The 22152-nt window shown below is 38.5% G+C and overlaps 1 protein-coding gene across 3 annotated transcripts in view; it reads left to right on the forward strand.

Moving 5' to 3' along the window:
• dennd1b (DENN/MADD domain containing 1B) overlaps positions 1-22152 on the forward strand; it is a 184756-nt gene that overhangs the window by 143152 nt on the left and 19452 nt on the right. For all 3 annotated transcript variants that reach the window (XM_041791060.1, XM_041791061.1, XM_041791062.1), the window contains 5 exons: positions 11081-11171; positions 13792-13832; positions 15728-15763; positions 16240-16296; positions 20425-20514. In XM_041791060.1, the coding sequence (XP_041646994.1) occupies positions 11081-11171; positions 13792-13832; positions 15728-15763; positions 16240-16296; positions 20425-20514 (315 nt within the window). The remainder of the gene's footprint in view (positions 1-11080; positions 11172-13791; positions 13833-15727; positions 15764-16239; positions 16297-20424; positions 20515-22152) is intronic.

The following is a 22152-nucleotide window of genomic DNA, read 5'->3' on the forward strand; positions in this document are numbered from 1 at the left end:
AACGCTTGAGTTGCGTGGCCACACACATGCACACATTAATTTTTATAAACATGAGAACACATTGGGAGTGGGGAGGACTGGGTGTTTTCCAGTGCTTCAGCCACTTGTTTTGGTTTTAAATGTCTTCACACCAACTGTTTTTATATTTATAACCTTTTTTTATATGATCCTAGCCAATGTATTTTCTTAATTAGTATTTACACATTATTTATAGGACTTTAAGTGTTTTCTAATTAGTATTCCCATAATTAAAAAATAGCATTTGGAAACATAAAATGAGTAATGCAGTCCACCTGCTACGCATTGTCATGCCCACACTATTTTTGGTTAACACAAGAACTTACTGGCACACCTGCTATACATTGTCATGAACACTTTTTGTAATTAATAGTTAAAACAGAAGGATTTTAAGATGGTTATGGATTGGACAGAAATGAGAAATGATGCCTCTATATGACGTAAAAACAAGAGAACCTCAGTCAAGGGGTTAAATATGTCCTTAAGCTCATTTTAATTGTCTGAAACTACTTTGGCTGCCACAACTTCATTTGCAACTCAGCGTCTGCTGTTGCCTGCTGACTGTGACAGCAGGCCAGATAGTAGGATTAAAAATGTTTTTGATGGTTGGATTAACTATATTAGACACCTGCTGATGAAGTTGCCTGAATCAGGCAATGTTAGCATTATCTAGATCATACATAGACGTAATGTGTGTAACAACACTTGTATTTCTCCTGAACTGAACTTAGTTTGGATGTTGTGCACACAGTTACATGGCAAATACATCTAAATGGAGAACAAGTCAAACAAACATAGGAGTGCAGGTGGCCTGGTGGTTTAAGGCACGCCCCGGGTTCGAATCTGGCCTGAGGCCCTTTACCGCATGTCTCTCCTCCACTCTCGCCCCTGTTTCCAACTCTAACCACTGTCTTCCTCTATCAAATAAAGGCACAATAATGCCCAAAAATAAATCTTAAAAAAAACCACACACACACACACGGCCTCCACACAGTAGTCACACAGCAGTTCAGGTGCCAGTAATGCCATTAACTGTTTACTAACTGCTAGAAAAACAACTATGGTAGATAAAGCAGGTGCAACCAAACAAACAAAGAAGAAAAGGTAAACCCATTAGCAACTTGCAAAAAGACTGGCCTCTTCCTATGAAGCTTCTCAGCTTCTCCGTACTGTTTTTAAAAAGTCTCTGGATATGAAAGCAGAGAGAGTTGAAGACATTACAAATGCTAAAATATTTTCAAGGCGCTGCTGAAATACAGTAGTAGAGTAGCCCGGCTTAAATTGCACAAAAGCCTTATCATAGTTTACCTTTATGTTGCCATAAACTGGTCCGCAGTCTGTTACTGGTGCACACTGGTGGTGATGTAGCACCATTTATCCCCAAACCCACTGTATAAAGCATGAATATGATATGTTACTCCAGGATGCGTGTAATCAATTTTCTTTTTTTATTGTTTTATTGATTTTAGAATTTGAAATAAGGTTTTATTCATTTTTGTGTTGCTTTTTATTTTGCGTTGTTTTGTTTGCTCTTTTTTAGTTAATTCTAAATACACTAGAGGCTGCACCAACTATCACAGGTTGTTTTAAACTAGGGGGTCGACGGATATTGGTTTTTCAGAGCCTATGAGATACTGATTATGAGTAGTTCATGAGACTGATAACCGATACCAGTATGCATTTATTATGATGTGTAAAAAGGGGTTCATGTGGCAGAAGTAGAATTGCATTATCAAAACATTACAACAACTCTGCTCGCTATAAGAATTTAAGAAACCCAAAAATGTTAAAAAATAAACAATTTAGCCCAATTTATATCTGCATGAGATACTGCACAGAGCTACATAGTAGCAGCAAAAAAACAGGAAGTGATACCATATGCTTAGTGTGTCAGTGGCACCCAGGCTTAAGCGTTGATTAGCTACTGCTCATGGGACATCTAGCCAATCAGATAATGTTGTATACAGGACATTTGGTGAGACTATGAAGCTGGAAATCCAGAGGGTAATACACAGTTGGCAGTGGAACCAAAGTAGCACACTTTTTGATTAATTTATTTGATCAATTATCTGTAAAATAAAGTTCTGATTCTAATAATCGGACAGGCTGGTGATCAGTCAACCATGACCCCAAGACATAGGTATGAACCGACCATGACCTCTGTCAACCATTACACCCCTATTAGACACGGATAACAACAACGACAACCGTAGTGTACAGTATGGATAAATAAAGAGCTTAAAACTTGACTGTCTACCACATATTTACATTGTTACTTCCGCCAACGAAGTTATGTGATCGGGTGGGTTTGTTAGTTAGTTAGTTAGTTTGTTAGCAACATAACTCAAAAAGTTAGGGACGGATTTTGATGACATTTTCAGGAAATGTCAGAAATGGCATAAGGAAGAACTGATTAGATTTTGGGTCTGATCCGGATCACTGTCTGGATCCAGGAATTTTTTAAAGGATTCTTTACTACTGGGAGATAGGGCTAATGGTGGAGTTCTGCACTGTTACCACTTTACACCAGGAGATCACGGACATGAGTAACTTCAATCCCAGCAGCATTTTGGGTGTCTTTCTATTCAAAGTTTTGGAGTTTATAGAGTTTGAAAGACGCACGCCCAGTCGAGGAGACGAGTTGGAGCGTAACAGAGAGAAAGACAGCAAATTGTAGCAAGAGTACTCACAATGCTGGGAGGAATAGAGGAATATTCACCCTCAGCCATGACTTCCAGTCGTCCAGTGAGACCATGGGTGAGACTGTCAGTGCATCTGTTGGCACCGCTGCTTCCACCATGACAGTCCACCTGTAGCAAAGCCAATACTCTGCCTCACCATGTTTCTACCCCACCGGGGAGGGAGTAATCAGCGAATGCCATGGTGGGGGGCACATGGGGACGGATCCAAGAATTTTTTAAAGGATTCTTCACTATTCGGAGATGGGGCTAATGGCGGAGTTCTGCACTCTCCGAGTGCTTTTCTAGTTTTATTATGTTATGCTTCCAGCTAGCTATCGGAGTCAATTAACAACGACATTTAATCATCAAAGGCTTGTTGAATTGTTAAATCTGCCATTATAGATTTTTATTAGCTTTATTAATTTATTATTTAGCTAATGCAACTGTAATAGTTGCATGAAGCTCTTACCTGATTGTTCTTGCTAAAAGGTAAATGTCAAATAGATCTTTTCATGAGGTGAAGTCATGTGCGCTTGTCTTTTTATGCAAAGTTAAGGTACTTAATTACTGGTGCTGGATTAGATTAGACTGTTTGAACTTGTTTGGTAGACATTCATGCAGAAACTTCACATTATTTCCCCAATAGTCTGTAGCTACACCCTGCTGGAACATCTTTTTAAAAATGTTTTCCACGGCAAAGATTCACATACATCTAAATGTTAAAAGATGCAAGGAAGAGAGTTTAATATAAAACCAAACATGACATAGACATGTACAGGATAAAATCATCAAAGTGAGGAGATGTTCTGCTTTGTCCATGGGGGCATCAAAATCAATGCAAACTGATTGTATCTTAGGGGAGTTTTAATTATGTAGTGTATTTGTTTTCTTGTTCTCTTGGTAAAGAGAATAGTAGTGTTTTTGTCCCAGTGGGGTTGTTGTCAGAGGAGAATAACAAAGTGTCACAGAGGAGCCATTTTGAAGCTGTTGGTGTAAACATACAGGTTTGACTCCTTAATTATCAAGAAACCGATCATTAGTGCTAAACTAGACTGAAACAACAGGTGTGATATAGTATTTTTATGAAATATTTATTGGAGATTTGTCATCGCCACCTAAATGTCAACAATAGTAGGAGAACCTTGAGCCAAATTCAAACCACATTATTGAAACAGGTCAACCACAACAACACACATTACACACAGAGTGACGCATACTCCTAATGTGGAGGTGTTACCTGAGTTGGAGGTGTCACCATCTAAGCAGGAAATTACTTTTCTTTTCTCCATGTGATTCTGTTTTCATTCCTTGTAAAGCAACTTTATTGCTTCGTGATTTGCCACATTGTTCCACTTTTATGGGGGGAAAGCTCAAAGTTGTGAATGCAAATTCAGCAAAACATTAATGTTTTGGAAGCTGAATGGACTTGTTGGACAGAGCGACTATTGTGTGCTGCCACATGATATTAAAGTCATCAGTTATTCCTGTCCCCCATTGAAATGTGTTATTTTAACAAATAACTTTCTCTAAGTTAGTTTGGAAGCACACCTTATAAAAAATTAGAGTCAGGGAGTGCCGGTAGATTATTGGTTGAGACTTACTCCACATGCAGAGGTTGTTGTCCTTAAAGCAGGCAGCCAGGGTTCACATCCATCCCATTAATCTAAATAAAGGCATTAAAGCCAAAAAAATGATTGATTAAGAAGTGTTGTTTTGAAACCAGTAATAGAGATTTTCCTTGTAATGTTCCTAGTTTCTCTATTGATTAAGCTTAAGTCAGACTAGTTGACAAGTAAAAAGGTAAGAAAACAACCGTAAAAACTTAGCACAGTTTATTTAACATAGCTAAACAATGCCACAAACCAATGTGCCCTCAGCTTACAAAATTGTTCAGTGAAAGAAATGATAGCTAATTTACTCCTGCTTTGCTTTAAACATTAGTCTAATGGTGACGACCAAGTTTGGCATCTTCATCCTTGCAGGTGCTGCATGTTACTATGCATAGCTACCATCATTATGCCTGTTTAACCTTACACAGCCTACATACAACTTTATCACCATTGTCTAGAACAAAATACTGCCAAACCATGCTGCTCCTACAAGATCCCTCTAATGTGCTTGTTTATCTTCAGGTTGTATAAAATTAAATGGAGCTACAGCTCCACCTGGTGGCTGGTGGTTGTGTTACAGCTTAGACACAACAGTTGAATGGCTTTGTGAGCCTACATTGACATCAATAGCAACTTAAACTGATTAGTAATTATGGTGTTGACTTTTTTCCTATTCAAGTGTTTATTCATACTCCTGTACAATGTGAACAAAGGTATTTGGCCACACCTGTTGGTTATTGAATTCAGGTGTTTCAATCAAACCCGTTACCACAGGTGTATACAATCAAACACCTAATTATCTGTAAACATTTGTAATACAAAATGGGTCATCCTGCAGAGCTCAGTCACTTTAAGCGTAGTACTCTGATGGTAATTTGCAGTAAGACAGTTTGTGATATTCCACAGTAAGTGATAATATTAGAAAGTGGAAGCGTTTAGGAACAACAGCAACTCAGCTACAACGTGTAAAATCACATAAAATCAAAAAGCGTGTCAATGACTGCTGAGGTGCATGGTGTGTATAAGTTGCCAGTGCTCTGCTGATTGCATAGGAGGTCTCCTCCGCTGGCATTAATGTAAGCACAAAAACTATGTGGCAGGAGCTTTGTGGAATGGTTTCCATGGCTGAGCAGCTGCATGCAAGCCTCACATCATCACGTCCAATACCAAGCGTTGGATAGACTGGTTTAAAGCACACTGAGACTGGACTGTGGAGCAGTGGAAAAATGTTCTGTGCAGTGACCAATCACATTTCACTACAGGCTGATGTGTGAGTCTGAGTTTTGTGGATGCTGGGAGAACTCTGTAATGAAATTATAGAGAATATAATGGTAGTCAAAGCTAGTAGAATTGACAGCAATCAGTGTTTATTTACCATTTTTATAAAATAAAATCTTGGCAATAAAAAAGTAAATGTGAAGAAATCATAAACAATCCTCACTTAGATTGAAGCTGTTAAATTTTTTGCTAATGAAAAAGTCAATTCTTAGTCTTTTAGCATCCATCTAGTAAAGACATTAGGCCAAACCTGAAATACACACATACTGTACTCAAAGTCACAGTTTTGAATTCTTTCACACTTCACTTCCTGGATGCTGTTTTCTCTGTTCGGTCCACCTTGGTCTGTCTTGTGCCCAGAACAGAACAAGTGGGAGATGTCCTCCAAAGAATGCGGAGGAAGCCTGTCAGCATTAACCTGCTTCTTATCAACCATCCTGAACTCCTTCACACTGTCCTGTGTGTACGTGCGTATTGTATTCGCACTCCCTCAGACTGATTCAATGAAGTCTCTTCCTCTTATTGACAAAACAAAGCCATACACAGTTTTATTGAGTCTGTAGGGGGGACTCGTGCTTTGATGATTTACTGCCGGGAGCCTTTGCAGACAATGTGCGTCCCATCAATCAATAATCATCCTTCATTCTCTCGGTGTATGAATGCAGGAGCTGAGCCATGAATTGAGAGAGGGGAAAGGTGTGTTTTTTGCAAATGTAAATTCTGAACATAAAGTGTCTCTGTCTACTTGAATCCATAATGCTGCAGCAAGACAGTTTTAGAAGACTGGATGATATTAAAATTGGAGAAAAGTGGCTACAACTTTACTGATCATGAGTCTGAGCTTATACAAAGTGATAAAAGGGATGGAAAACATATGACCAAAAAAGATCCAGGTCCAGGCACTCAAGATGTTTTGTAAAATGTAAAATGTAAAAGGCCTTTGATTCATAGGGCTAGAAACATTGAAAATACACCAACACGTATCAGCTCAAGACAGTGTTGCCTCAGTGTACCATTGCACCCAAAAGAAGGCCTAAGTTGAAGGTAGAGCACCATTCCTACACTGAGCAATGCTTTACCACTGCTTTACAGAGTTAATAATGCTACATTTAAAACATTAAGTGCATAGGGTCCAGTAGCCTAGCAGTTATCACTGTGTGCCTATGAACAGAGGCTGTTGTCTCCAAAGCAACCAGCTCGAGATTGAATCCAGCCTGTGGCTCCTTTCCTCCATGCAACCATCTTGCAAATCTTGTAAATTCGCTTGGATGTAGCTGTAGTATAGCAGAAGCTTTTATCAGAATTGGACTGCATTTATTCCCCTTGGCACAAAGATGTGTTTGCTCCTTTCCCCAAACTGGCATTTGCATGAGTTTTCTGTAGCTATGGCTAGGTTACTGTCCATTTATTTTTTGTGTCTTTACAGAGAGCGGATTATAAACTAGAGTTTGTGTGCAGATTCTTGGCCAATAAAGCTGATTCTAATTCTCATACTAAACCCTAACCCTTAAAAACCTCCAACTGTAAACCTTGTGTGATGTTATTTCTGCTATATTCTTTATTATCAACATTTTATTGGCTAAAATACCATGAATAAAATCCTGGTTACCAACAACATTAGAGTTTCTTCTTTGTAAATGAATCCCTGTGGAGTCTTAATCCAACCTTTTGGCTGCACAGTTCTTGAGTTTTAAAAAATGTAGTCCACTGTGAGTGCCCCATGAGTGAGTCAGTGTGCTGGTAGCCAGATGGAATAGCTCTCCCTCTCATCTGTCTGCAACGAAACATCGACAGGAAACAAGATGACATGAAGACTTGGAAAAATATCAGAATCTGTTCTGCATGTTCTGGCTTTATTTTATTCCTGTATTGGATTGAGTTTAGTTAGCAAGCTACAAGTACAGATAATTTTGAGATAAATGGGACGTATTTTTGCTAGGCTTATTGGATTAACATAATCTGAATTTCTTTTTTATATGTTTATTCAATTTCCTCCTTTTTCTTTCTTTGAGGTGTCTTTAAACAAAGTAAACGAGCCAGTGTGTCTGCACATTAGCTTCACGTGTGCCACAGTGTTTTTTAAGTGTTGTGTGTGTGAGTGTCATCCATTGTCGAGTAAAATCTAATTAAGGCCCACAGTGAGGCAGGTAATGTGGCCGGGGTGTTTAGAGGAAGATGGGGGGGGGGGGGGGGATAAGTGGAGGCTTTGGCTAGGTGATGATTTGGGTTGATTATGTGCACTAATTGGGCCGGCTAAGTAGCGGAGCAGTGGTTGGAACCTGCAGTCTCACCTCTCATTAAAATGATCTAATGATGAGTTTCCAGCTCCTCTGACCGGAGGAGCGGATGGCCGTGTCGGTCGCTAGTTAGCGGGCGCTCCCTGAGGACATGCACCCAAAAACAGCCTACACTGTTGTTACATTTTGGACACACTTGCAGAGGTGGGAGTGGGTTTGCTATGGCTTAGAAATATGTGACAATATGTCACTTTTCAAGTATTTGTATTAAAGAGAGTAAAGCAGCATGTGTTGTTCTTCTTAAAAATACAAAAGAGTGCTTGAAAAGTAGGAGGTGTTGATTACTAATTAGTGCCATTTTGAGCTGAAATACATTTTACCATGGCACCAAATATTATTGGTTGCAAACTGCCTTTTCTTCCTGCCTTTAGACTGACAAAGTTAGAAGACATCAAAAGTCTTAAATCTGGTCCTGTGGTGCCATTTGAGTAACAAATTCTTTAATAATAAGCCTGGTAGGGGTACACCAATCTCAGCATGAGAAATGTGTTATTTTGTTGGGATGGATTTTGTTTATCTTTTTTAACTGGAAACCTAGCTTACCCAAGCTGGACTAAGATGGCTGAGAGATATGATGCAACACCTTAGGCAAATCCACAATACATGATTCTTGGATAAATCTGTGAAAATATTTGATATCCTTTAAGAATTATATACAAATAAGGTGAGCGAAACTCCACAAAGAAGATCCAGATTTGTGTAGAGCTAGTGAAGTCTAGATACCTTGTTACAACTGCCCATATGTCCATGTTCGCTTTTCTGTTATTTAAGTGTGTGTTGTTTGGATGTCCTGTTTCCTTTTGAGAAGAAAATAAGATAAAAATATATACATTAAAGAAGAAAAAATATATACGTCAGTTATCCCTGGAGGATATTTTGGCATTATAGTACTCACAGAAGGTTATAAAAATGAGAATTATTGGAGGACCTGTCTGCCATCTCCACAGTTATAAGCAAGTGCAACAGGCTTTAAGATGAACTAAAGCTAATATGGCTGCTTGACACTGGCTGCGAAAACTGCTGTTGTGTAACATTAAGTCAAATATATTGTTTTTTCAACACAAAACCTGTTTTTCTTGAAGATATTTAAGTCCACCAATTGTCTCCTGTGCAAAGAGGGACTGTGCAGACAGTCTGGTAGCTGTTTTAAGCTTAGGACTTCATTCAAAATGTTTAGAGCTCTTGAATGGCCTCATTGAATGTGTGGTACCCTAGATCAATTGTTCCCAGCTTATTTTCAGTTGAGCCCCATCTGTTTGTACCCAAGAAAATCTGAGCCCTCCCAGGACTGACAAGCAATAAAAAGGTTGAATTGTGCCATTACATAGTAATAATCTTAATTCTTCTTATTCTTTAAACCAAAACAAAAGCATTAAAAATAAATTTTCTTACCCAAAGACCTTTGTGTGAAGTAGTCGTAAGTGCTTTACCATGGTTTTAATAAGTAGGAGAAAATCTTATTTTAACAGCCTCAGAGCTGACAGAGCCTCACGCCCCACCTGAAATTTATGAAGCCCCCCTGAAAACCACCTGTACATTTTGTTGATATATAAGGCATACATATATTTTTTCTACCAACATCTGTGGCTGATGTATTGGCTGTAAATATCAGGAGAAATGATCATACCTGCTGATACTGGCATTTAGCTTCTAAAGCTGTTATCTTCTAATACAGATACCATGCCGACAATATTGTGCATGTATTGTGATTCTGTTTTCTGGCTTTTTATCCTATAGTTGCTAGGCTGATGAGAGACAGGACATATGGGGACAGAGAGCAGGTTAAGACATGCATAATCAGCACCGGGATCAGGATTCGAATTCTTGACACACTTATTGAGAAGGGAGAGGGTTTGCTGTTGCTTAGAAAATTATTTGACAATATGTTGCTTTAAAGTCTTTATAGTAAGAAGAGCAGAGAACAAGAGGGCTTGAAATGTAAGATATTGATAGGCAATTAGAGAGATCTTCTGTCAAAACATGTTTCAGCATTCATTCCAAGTTCAAAATATATTGTAATTATATGAGGGGACACCATAACGGATTAGGAGCTGCCATTTCTTCCTACCTTTTCCGGGTAAAGTCAGAAAAACTTGGAAGAGTTCTGTTTCTGTTTAAGGTTGAATACAAATCAATAAAACAAACTCAAAGATGGCTTTTGCAGCAGAGTCTTTCCATGATTTACCCAATCATTTATTCTGAAAGTATGCACTGACGCCTCCTCTAAAATACAGGTACTTCACATTGATTGTTATTTCACTTGAGCTGTACAACTCATCATTACTATGAATTTACTTCTTTTATCTTTTTCTTTTTGTTGTTTGTTGTACCTGTTGCAGTTGTCTTCACTTAGTTGTAGTTTTGTTAATTTTTAATCTATCCTTGCATTACTTTTTATGTAGACTTGTTTTAATTGTCCCTTTTGTAAAGCACACTGCAAAAAAAAAAAAAAAAAGAGAGGTTTGCTGATATTAAAATTGATTGGACAGGAAACTAACAGCAACTTGGGGGTCAATGTGGTTGCATTTAGCTAATAGAAAACAGTGAACCATGTGTGTCACAGAGTGATCTACGTGCACGTAACATTTTCCTTAAGTCTAGTGTTCAGAAAGACTGTAAAAAGTTAGATTCTTTTACTATGATATAAACCAATGGTTTTCCACACAACTAGACCTGTAAATCTTCCAGTAGAGGTAACAAAGCTGAATTGTCAAGCCAGAGTTAAAAACAAAATGATTAAAACTTTCACTGGCATTATCTTTTTTCCCTCCTGTCATCCCTGGTTTTATTTGAATGTCTGGATGTGCTGATCTCATATGTTTAGTCTTGTGTGTTTGTATATCAGTGACATATTTACATGGTTTTGCAGCTGTTCTCATGAAATGTGTAACTGTCTTGGCTATTAGCGACATGTTTATGAGATGAGGTTTTTATGTGCTCCAAGTTATAAAGGGAGGAAATTAAACTTCCTCATGTCTCAGACAGTGTGCAACATGTCGTCTGCTGCCTTAATCCCTCACCTGCTCCACATTACCAAATCCTTATTACCCGCAGTCCACCTAATCTTAGGATGTAGTTTCTGTCAGGTAGGATTAATAACTCCCCACTGTGGCTGCTGTGTTTGAATCTGTCTGTTTGTGTGTATTCTTTTAAGTGTCGCCCTCTTTAATAAGTGTGTTGTAATTTATGGTTGCAGTTCATCGATGGACGGCTGGCCAAATTGAATGCAGGCCGTGGCTTCTCCGACGTGTTTGAAGAGGAGATCACAGAGGGAGGCTTCTGTGGAAGTGAGTAGTGCTGCCTGTCCATCAATTAGCCATATTATTTGTATATGCCATATTTCATGCAACAGGCCAGCATTATTATACAAGCAAGAAAGAGAGGCGATGAATAAAGGAGTATGAAACCATTGAAGTTATGGGGAAGAACAATCAAAAGGCCTAATGAAACCTTCTCTCTGACAGTTCTTAAGCAGCCAAACTTACAAAATATTCTAAAACACCCATAAACTGATGGAAAATATTATAAATTCTAAAGTAGTCAGTCATTTCTAGAAAATCTTAATGTCGAGCTATAATGTGTTGACTTTATGCCCTGAAATATCTATATTAGTTAAAGAATGACAACTCCTATATTACAAATATTATTTAGTTAATGGTCTTACCTTACCCCAAGCAGAGAAACTTTATTTTTTTTATATTAGGTATGTGCCTTGGAGCCACCACAGCAGACACGACTTGTTTATAGCAGCCATGGAAACACTGGATGTTACCTGAAAGACTGCTAGATAATGAAGTGCTACCTGCTACTCAAGCTCATTTTTGTGCTGCTTACTTGCGATGGACCACTATTATTCTCTGCCATGGGTTGCAGTTCAGTTTCTCACGTTAACCTCCAAAACGCAGACCCCCTCCCATCAATCAATGTAGAGACCCTGCTAGATATCTTTAGGTCCAGGCCCACAACTCGGCATGCTCAACTCTGCAGCTTACTTCTTCTTTTGAATTGAGGACTCTGTTCTGTAAAAACTGCACCAAATAAGATGTACTTACTACACAGTAAAACAGCATTTTGGCTTTTATTCATGAATTTAAAGCTGTTTAAGAAGGGCAGGACCTTTTAGGAAAATCTCAGAAGTTGATTGGACAAATATTCTGTCACATTCATGACCAGCAAATCAGAGTGACAAGACAAATGAGGTTGTAGGCATGTGCAGCTCCAGTAAGTAATGTAAGCTTAGTTGTAAGATGCTGCAGTAGTTGAACAGCAGAGCTTGTCGGTGTATAAAATTCATGCCAAAGCAGATCGGATGAAGTGCAAAAACATCACATCTTCTCTGCCAAGAGAAGCTTTTGGTAATGCTCTTTGCTCTTGTTTTAGTAAAGAAATGTTGTACAGTTCTGATAAAACTGCCACTATGATGAAGCTATATCCAATACAACTAAACCACACCTGAAGCGATCACAAATCCATGAAAAGCAGACTGGCAGAAGAGCGAAATTACAATTTCTGTTATGAAAACCTGTCTGTGTTGTTTTTTGCTCTTTGTTTCACAAAAGAATGTGGCCCAGTTCTCATAAAACTACATCTATACTGTAGCTACATCCCAGCTTATCGCTACAGTGGAGGCAGCAATTGCTATCAGCTTTCCAGTACAACTAAACCACACCTGTAGCTACCGCCTCAGCTTCCTCAAATGACGCTGACTGGCTAGGTCCTGTTTTCAGACATGGCACAAACATTGTAGGTTGGAACTTTGCAAGATGGATTTGCCTGAAGACAGACATGGAGTTTGGCCAATCCATCTTCTTTTCAAGGTTATATAGACTATAGCTGCTTTTATTTAACAGAGTCATCAAGTCAAAACAAGAAGTAAACAGCAGAGGTGGATGTGGTTGAGCGCTGCATCTCTACTTTTTGCTTGTCATTTTTTATTGAGAGTCCCCCTGGCCCCAGAATTTGTGTACAGTGCCTCTAAAACATTTTTGGTCCTGGGCTACCTATTGTGAAGTAACAGCTGAAGCCTGTTGTGACACTTATCATGACAACAGATGGACTTTTAAGTACAAATCATCTTTTAAAAATGTTTTGTCTTTTAGAAAAATGTAATCATTATTGATAAAAACACAAGCAATGACTTATCTCTTATAATGAAATGAAAAGAAAAGCCTGTTAAAGATAACCTTTTTTGGTGAATGGGCTCATTTCTCTATGATTGATACCTATCTTGACTGGTATTGTTGTAAAAAAAATCTTTATTGAAACTGATGCAAAGGTTGCTTGTAATCTGAGAGAATTTGGCTGAAGATGACTGACAGTAGAAACTGATAGATTTTGGCAGGATTGTGCGCTGTAACACAGGGGCGAGGGGTGCACAAAACATCAAAAGTTTGAAACCCCACAGGAGGGTTCAGACAAATTACCTTTTTTTGATCAGAGCACTTCAAGTTTGAGTCATATTTATGTGACAAGGAAACAAAGACCATCCTGATGTTGCATCATAATGGTCCTTACCAACTCAGATCCTGGCCACTGTCGTCCTTAATATTATCTCTTTTTTATTTCTTGCAGATGCAGCCAGGAACACCATGCCTTCTTTTTATCCTGTTATTACTTCAACAAGATTTAATATTTAAATCTATTTTTACTGATCATGTACCTTTAGAAGATAAAAAATAATTCATAAGGTTATGGAAATAGGGCATTAAATATATCTTTTATTATGTTTGACCAACCACATTATGCTATCACCATTTATAGGCTGTTTAATATAGAAATGGTTTATTCCAAGATTTAAAATAGTCCCTGTGCAGTATCAATAGTTATCTTGTCTTTGCAATGTTAATACAATGCTATCAGGTGCAAAATGATTAATTCATATTTCCTGTTTTTCATGCATCCCTTCAGGTAATTCAAGGTCCTACCAGCAGTGGATGCACACTGTAAAGGTATTCACAGACTGTCTTACGTATCAAAACCTAAGTGCTTTTATCTGTGCCTTTTTTTATGTTCCACTCATTTTATTCCCGAGTTATATTTAATTGAAAGCGTGATTGACACGACTCAGTGTTTGAAGTCCTGCTGTTGCCTTCGGAATGAAGGGGGCCCGCCTGAATGTACAGATCCGGCTTGAGTGCGGTTTGGTGTGTGAAGCGGCGCATGCAGCAGGACAGTGGAGACAGACAGGGTGGGAGACAGAAGTGATTTGACGTGACAAGACGTCCTCCGACATGACATGTTGATCTGGCAGCAAACACAGGCGTTACTCCGCTGAACCGACCCAAGAACACAGATCTCTCCCTCCTTCTTCATCTCCTGTCTCTCTCCTCCTCTCTTTTTCTTCCCCTATCCATTTCTCTTTATCTTTCCCTCCTCTCATCTCTGTCACAGCCCCCCCCCCCCCGTCTCCCTCTCTCTCTCACTGGGTATCTCTCCCTCCCTCTCTCTCTCTCCCCACGCCGTCAGCTAAGGCTGAATTAGTTCTCTAGAGTGCTCTTCAAAGGTTTGTTAAAGTTCACATTTCCTGACTGACAGGGATCTATAAGAGGGGCCTTCACCTCGGCCCCCTCTCCTCCTCTCACTGCACCGACTTCTGAAACGCTGTCTGCCATTTACTCTGTTTAGCCGTTTAGCGGACGCTTTGTGCTTACACTAAAGACCAAACAGAGGAAAGAGAAGTTGAGACGCAGCAACTCGGAGAGAGAAAAGAAGAAGACAGACACAGAGAGAGATTTGGTGCCATAATGTCAGTCTGCAGAGTTTAAAGTACAAATCAATCAAGGCACAGTCCCCTCTGCCGCTTTTAGGCTGCTTCTAAATAAAAACCTCCTGAATGCTGTGAATCATGCAGTTTATCATGGCTCAGCGAAATGATACCCTTCATGGTGCTGCTGTCTTTTGCACTTAAGTTGTGGAAGTTGTGGTTTTGAAGCTGAAGATTGTGTTTGACATTGACAATTAGTCAAACTTTAACAAACATGGATGCATGTTTGAGTTGGAATGGATTGAAATAGGACTGAAAATACTTACTGTCAGATTTTCGCATCCCTAAGACAATAAGTTGGCATGAATGCGTAACTAAACGTAGGTAAAGATCAGTGATTGGTAGTGTTATTTTTAAAACAACATGGGCGCTGGTTTCGGCCTTAGTTGGTGGAGCACGTGCCAGCGTGCCAACAGGTATGAGAGAAACAGTAACCCTGCAAACAATTCAGGGATCTTCTTTTTCCTGTTTTCCTTTTCTTCTCTTTTAAATATTTTTTTTTATGAAAAAAGATAACTGCAGATTACTTGAATTGCAAAACTAAGGTGTTATGTTACTTGTTACACCTGAAAAGAAATCTGTGTACAGTAATGGATTATATTGTAAACCGCTACCCCCAATACCGACATAGATCACATATAACATATGATATACCCAAGTATTGTTCAACCCAGTGGCTCTCAACTGGCCTAACAGGACCCACCACCAACTCCTAATTTCTCTATTTGGTTGACCTTTATTTAAACAGGTAGTTCTTTTGGGTTATGATCTCTTATTTGAGGGAGACCAGGCTGAGACAGTGCACCAGTTACAACAAGAGGAATAACAAAATACAACAAACATGAGAGACAGAGAAAATAATAAAAGAGAACCACTGTTTTTACCGATGATATTTTCATCCACAGGTTAGAATTTGAGCTTTCTTTGAATCATGAAACTATTACTCTATGATTGCAAATGTTAACATTTTGCAAAGCTCCACCTGTATGCATGAATAAAATATGACTAACTATAAATAATTTTGTCTAAATATGTGAAATCTCAACTAAAATGACTTCTAATTTTCTGTGTGTATTACAGAGAGGAGGAGCATTCTTCAACACAGCTGTGACAAAGGTACGCTCCTCTGCAGAAATGTTCTGTCACATTCATGTATCTTAGTGCTCTTTTTTCCTCAATGTGTGTAATTTTAACCTTTGAATCACAAAAATTCCCCTTTAAAAACAGCACAGATGACATATCACAGGTTTTGAGAATAATTCTGTCTGATTGAATACAACTAATTAAGTGAAACCATGTCTGTTTTGGAAGTAAAATAGCAAAGGGTTTATTGTTGTTGCCTGGTCCCTGTTTGATGAGCAGTACCATGTCGTTATGTGCTGTACAATAGGTGGTCAGGGTGCCCTTTCATGTTATCGCCTCCTGTTAGTGTGCGAGGCTCTCTCATCCAGCCTTTTGTCTCCGTGTTTTTGCCACGGGGATCAAAGCATTTCTTGATGTTACATGAAACCAGAGCAGAATGTTAATGCAACATGTTTTGATTAGTAATCTGTGTGTGCGTGACTGTCTGTGTGTTTCCCCCCCCCTCCTAGGCCAAGAGTCATGCCAAGAGGGGCATCCGGGACATTAAGGGCAGACTTAAAGCGAGGGTGAGCAGCTCAGACCTTCACACCTCTCTGACACACACACTTTTTGTGCACATATTTCAGTTCTGAGGCTCACAGATAGACACATGCCCCCCTCATAGAAACAGACAGGAAGGCTGCTTTTCATGGAGAGTGCGATTCCGACACTGGGGCTTTTAATGACTGCTGAAGCCTGCTTAGCGCTTTGTTCAGGGCTGTACATTTTTAACCAACGCCCCTCTGGCTATGGCCTGTCATGTCATCGGAGCCCCGGCCCCTCTCTCTCTTTTATTGTCTGCATATTTCATCAGTGAGCCTGTGATTTCCTCAAAGCTAATGTAACGAGGTGTATGTTTCCATAAGCCTGATGGATTTGATACGGCAATAGCAGTTTGATCTGTCAGTGGGAAACTGAGGAGAGAGGGCACTGATGATGAACAAGAGGGAAACGCTTGCATCCACACATACGCACACATGTTCAGGAGGCAAACAGAGGTGTTGATATCTACTTGATTTTGAAGTTAAACAGATTTCATGTTCGCTCACAGATGAATTCACAAACACACATATTAATTAATTCAGCTTTCTTGGTCTGCAGTTCATTTATGTTGCTGCCGGCCACAGATGTCTACTCAAGGACATCAAGGCACAAACATACTGAAATTAAACTCATCAGAGGTGGCTGAGTTAAGCATAATTTCTGTAACCTCTAAGAGAACAAGACTTGTAATGAATGTATATATCTGTTATTGTCAGGATTAACAGTGTCAGAGCTCCTCTCTCAATGCTTTGACTTCAGAACCCTGCATGTCTCTGACACCCAAGCCCTTTTGTAGCTACTGAAGTCTACAATCTTTTAAAAACAGGTCATGAATATAAACATAATTATCATTTAAAGCTCCTGTATTTTTTTTACTGGTAATGAAACAAAAAAACAAATACTGATACATCTTTATGACCTGCAAAATCAAACCAATCCATCAGAGACAACTGAACATTTCTATACTCTGTCTACTCTGCCTGGGGTAGAAGTCAAATGAACCCATTATCAGCTGCAGGAACGGCCTTTTCAAAATATTTATATGGTAGTGATTCACTCTGAGACATTTGAAATAACACTAGTTTTGGAATTCAGCTGAATGTTGATAGTCAATCGCAATGTATCACAGTTGTAGCTGCATTCTTAAAATTCAATTATTTTAATTTCAAATTATAATAATTTGAAGCAATTCTTCTCAGTTTCCTGTTTTGAGATATAAAATGATGAATGCAAAGAGGCATTTTTCTTGCTCTTGGCTCTAAGATTTAGAAATTGTATGAGTGATGCATGGCTGCACCAATGTGGTCTGAAACCTTGACGTAGAGGTAGGGGACATCCTCAGAGTGCTTCTTCTATGAAATACAAAGTTAACCATTGTAATGCATGAAGAAATATGAAAGCCTGCATGTACAAAATAACTCTCTGATGCCCAGGGACCACAGTTAATGTGAAAGTGTTAGGTGTACTTTTCCAATTAACCCTTTAACTCCTGAGCCTCTGGACACGTTCCTTTTTTTAACTTTAAATGACACAGAAAGTGTCTTGTAAGTGCTTTTGCCCGTTATTCCAGAGTACTTTAATATCTGGCAGTTGTGTACAATGTACTGCATGTTTAAAAAGTGTTTTTTTTAACTGTTTAAATTAAAACTGAGTTTCTGGGCTCTTTTCTTATTTTAACCATAAAAGGCCCAGAAAATGTCCTGTGAGTACGTGTTTTTGCCCATTTTTCCACAATACTTTGAACTTTTAATATATGGCAGTTATTTACATATTACTGCATGTTAAGTGTTTTAACAGTTTAAAATGAAGAAACACAAAAAACAGGGGAACTTTATGCTAGAATCTTAGTGGGAAAAGGTGAAATTACAGAAATAACCACATGCTGGCTGTAAAGCACAGTTTCTTAGCTTTCAGAAACTGTTTGAATTTTTCTGATAGCACAAACGGTCATGCAATTACGGTCATGTAAAGTGTGCTTCAACAGCGCGTCGTCGCGACGCGCTAGGAGTCAAAGGGTTAAGCTGCAAGTCACTCAGTTAAGGTTAAAAGTTAAACTAGAAGACTCTGAAGAAACTGTTCTTTTTAATGCTTTTACTTTTGTTTAAATAAGAAAAAAAATATGCTTATAGTTTTGAAAGAAAACAGGCAACTCCTTGTAAGTATCAACAGCTTACCTTCGGATAAAAGAACTTCCCACAGATGGAGAAGTTAATGAAAATGGCCAAAGGTAATGGTTAAAAGAGAACTACTTGATATAAAAATGTGCAGATTACTACTTATTTTTTCACCATGTCTCTAGGGAGTTTTTTTAAAAAGGGATCAACAGGGCACAGATGGGCTAGTGGTTAGATCGCGGCCCATGTACATGGGCTTCCAGGGTTCAGGTCTGGCCTGATGCATCTCATTTCCCATTCTCTCATCTGTGTTACAGGCTCTGTACGATGTCCTGTCTCTCAAATAAAGGCAAAAAGATAACTTATTTGTTGTCATTCAAAAACATACACCATTTAGTGCAGATTGGAGAGTAAAATTTTGACCCACCTACTGACAGTCTGATTAATAAAACACTAAATTCTTAAAATATGACCATAATGTAAATATAACTGTACTTGAAAATACATGTTGACTTAAAATTTGACTATGACTTTACAAAATTCAACTAAACCAAAATATATTATGCTGCAACATAGCATCTGGTAACATATTGCACTTTTTATTTAAGGATTGCACTTTAGTGTCGAGGTTCTGTTTTAAAAAACAGTCCCTAAAAAGCCACTGAAATATGGAAAAAAGAATGAAGGGTATTAGGTAGTTCTGACAAAAGATTTAAAGTTTTAATTGTGATTAATCACTGAATTTCTGTAGTTAATTGTGAGACAAACATTTTTGTGCCATTTTTATAAAGTCTAAAACTAAGGGTAGTTGACTTCCTGTTTGAAGACAGACCTGCATTTACAGGCAGAGCGAAGAGTTTAACATGAACGTATGTTACCACGGAAAAAAGTTGTCATAGATTGAGAAGTCAATAAGGGGATGGTTAAAAGATGATAATTTGATAACTCAAAGTGCAGATGTATTTTGACTTGTCCACTGAATCTGTTAGTTTTTTAGAGTGAATTGAGACATGAGGGAGTAGTGCTGTACATATTTTACACCATTGGGACTGCGGGTAGATGCGGCATGGCTTAAAAGTGTGCTCAAAGGAACAATAAATCATTAGGTTAAATCACAATTTTTAAAAAATGAGTGTGCTAACTGTGGAGCTAAATTAATCTTGATTAATCCAATTAACTTGGCAGCCCTGGAAATGAGACATGGTTTTAGTAAAAGAATTAGTCCACAAATACAGCATGCCTTAATGTTGAGTTAATTGCAGGTCTGTCAAAATTAATCAAAATAAATGCAATAAACTATTATCTACAGTTAGTTCCCAGTTAGTTTTTTAAAATCGTGATTAATCGCATACTTTATTTTTCACTTTTAACAAACTTTGGTTAAGCCACTGCTGCATCTTCCTGCAGTGATGTGAAAAAAACAAACAAACAAACAAACCTCACAGACAGCCCTGTGAACAATTCAAAAGTAATCTGAACTGTGTGTTATCAAACTGTTACCTTTTTACTGTTTATTTCATATTCAATGCATAACAAGCTCCTTTTTCTGTGGTTACTTTCATGTTAAAATCTGTAACATACCTATGAAATGAGCCTTAGTTTGCAGTAGAAAATCTAAAATGATACAAAAACAGTTAAATTAAAAAGAGTGGAATTTTAGAATGTAAAAAAAGAAGAATGTGATTAACTACAGAAATCCTGAGATTAATCTAATTTTAGTTTGAATCTTCTGACAGCCCTGGTTAATTGTTTATGATAATGCTCCATCAGTGACATGATAATTAAGTGGAAGTATATCAGTCTTAAGCTACACAGACCTTCTTAAGCATCTGTGAAACATTTTTTTTGATTTCTTGGCTCTAGAAGAGTTTTTTTGATATCGCCATGCAGATTGTGTAGTTTTTAAAAATATCACTTCGAAACAGCAATGAATTTCACAAAAAGTGCTAACATACAAAACAAATTATATATGATTAAGAATCTTGGGTTCTCTCTCAGGAGGAAGAAGAGGATGGGGTGATGGTCTGTGCCGGGTCTCCAACCAGCACCAAGAGCCTGTCTCCAAGGAGACTGCAGAAGATGAGACGGGTATGACACACACATACACAGACAGATGCACATCAGTAAATTAGTTAACTACATGTACACAGGCCGATCATACCAGAGCTCAGCTTTCAGTGGACCGACATGGACTCAGTCTTCCACTTCTCTGCTCTTTCTGTCCTTTTTTGCTCTAATTTCTCCCCCTCTCTCTCTCTTTCTCCATCCACACATTTCCCTCTCATTTTTTATCTCTCTCTCTCTCTCTTTTCCGTCCTCTCTCTCCCTCTCTCTCTTATAACAGCTCTTGAAAGCACAGTAGTTTGTCAAGGTGCCAAATGTAATGATAAGCATTTTTTTTTCTTTTCAACGCACTCGTGTTGTACATTCAGTATTTTTCTCTGAAAAGCATGGACAGTGGAAGCAACTCATCTGCTGGTCAGCATTTCCTCTGAAGAATTTTGCTTGTGCACCATAAGTGGATAGCACTTTTTTTGTCTTTGTTGTGTGCAGAGTTGGCATACAATGTGCAGGCGCATGCACACTCACAAAACACACATTCATCTATACATATATCAGGAGGGTTGAAAATGAATGTTGTGTAGTGTCAATGAAAACCTGCTCATTTATTTCAAAGTCTAGGAAGTTAGGTTTAATTAAAATTGCTCACTTCTCCACATAGCATGTTTATATTTATTTATATGTGCATGCATCCGTGGGGCTGCTGCTTATATCTCTCTGTACACTCAGCTGGAGCTATCTCTGCTGAATAAAAAAGCAGTGGACATAATCTGTCTGAAAGAAAAACAAAAAAACATGCCTGCATGCACACACTGACATTTTGGTCACAGTCGTGTGCGAGCGTGATTAGCAGAGGTTGTGCTGTCTCTAATTAGCGTTGTGTTTCCTGTGTGTGTGATGAGGCTGGAAAGTCTTAGCGCAGTGGAAGGTGTGACGGCCGGGGAGAGGAGAGGAACGGCAATTAGGGCTTTTTTTTTTTTTTTTTTTTTTTTTTTTTCTAAAGGCCTCCTCGGACGCCCTTCCCCCTTCCCTCCCGCTAACTGCACACACACAAACACACAAAAGACAGCCCAACACACACGCATTAACAGTTAACACGCAACTGATGTGTGCACAAACATGCTACGTACTCAGGATACGCTCAAACCCCTGTTCCGGCCACTGAGGCCTGTTCACCGCCGCGGTAACGGGTCCCTGGAGACCACTGGAGGAGGGACACACAGGACAGAGGGCAGCATGTCCCAGAGCACAAATTTAGTGTTTGTGTTAATACGCAGTTCATTATTTTCTCTTTAGCCACACACAATACTCATCCCATGCTTCTCCTCTTCAAACCCACCTTAACATCACTTATAATTCATTACCTGGGCATTATATCACACTACAGGACCTCAAAATATTAAGACTGTAGCTGGCTGATTACTTTGCATTAACTCAAACTAAACTTGAAAATATATCAGAACCAGAATTGGGTTTTATTGCCAAGTACATTTTCACATACAAGGAATTTGACCTGGTGTTTGGCGCAAAACAAGTAATACAGAGAAAGAATAAAGATATTAAGATGCTATAAAAATTGAATAAAATTGTGAAAATATGAAGGGTTAGACTTAATAGATTTTTATAGAAAAAGATATAGTTGAAAATACATTTTAAAAAATACAA

The sequence above is a fragment of the Cheilinus undulatus genome, linkage group 7 (genome assembly GCF_018320785.1).
Source record: "Cheilinus undulatus linkage group 7, ASM1832078v1, whole genome shotgun sequence".
In the NCBI taxonomy this organism is placed as follows: Eukaryota; Metazoa; Chordata; class Actinopteri; order Labriformes; family Labridae; genus Cheilinus; species Cheilinus undulatus.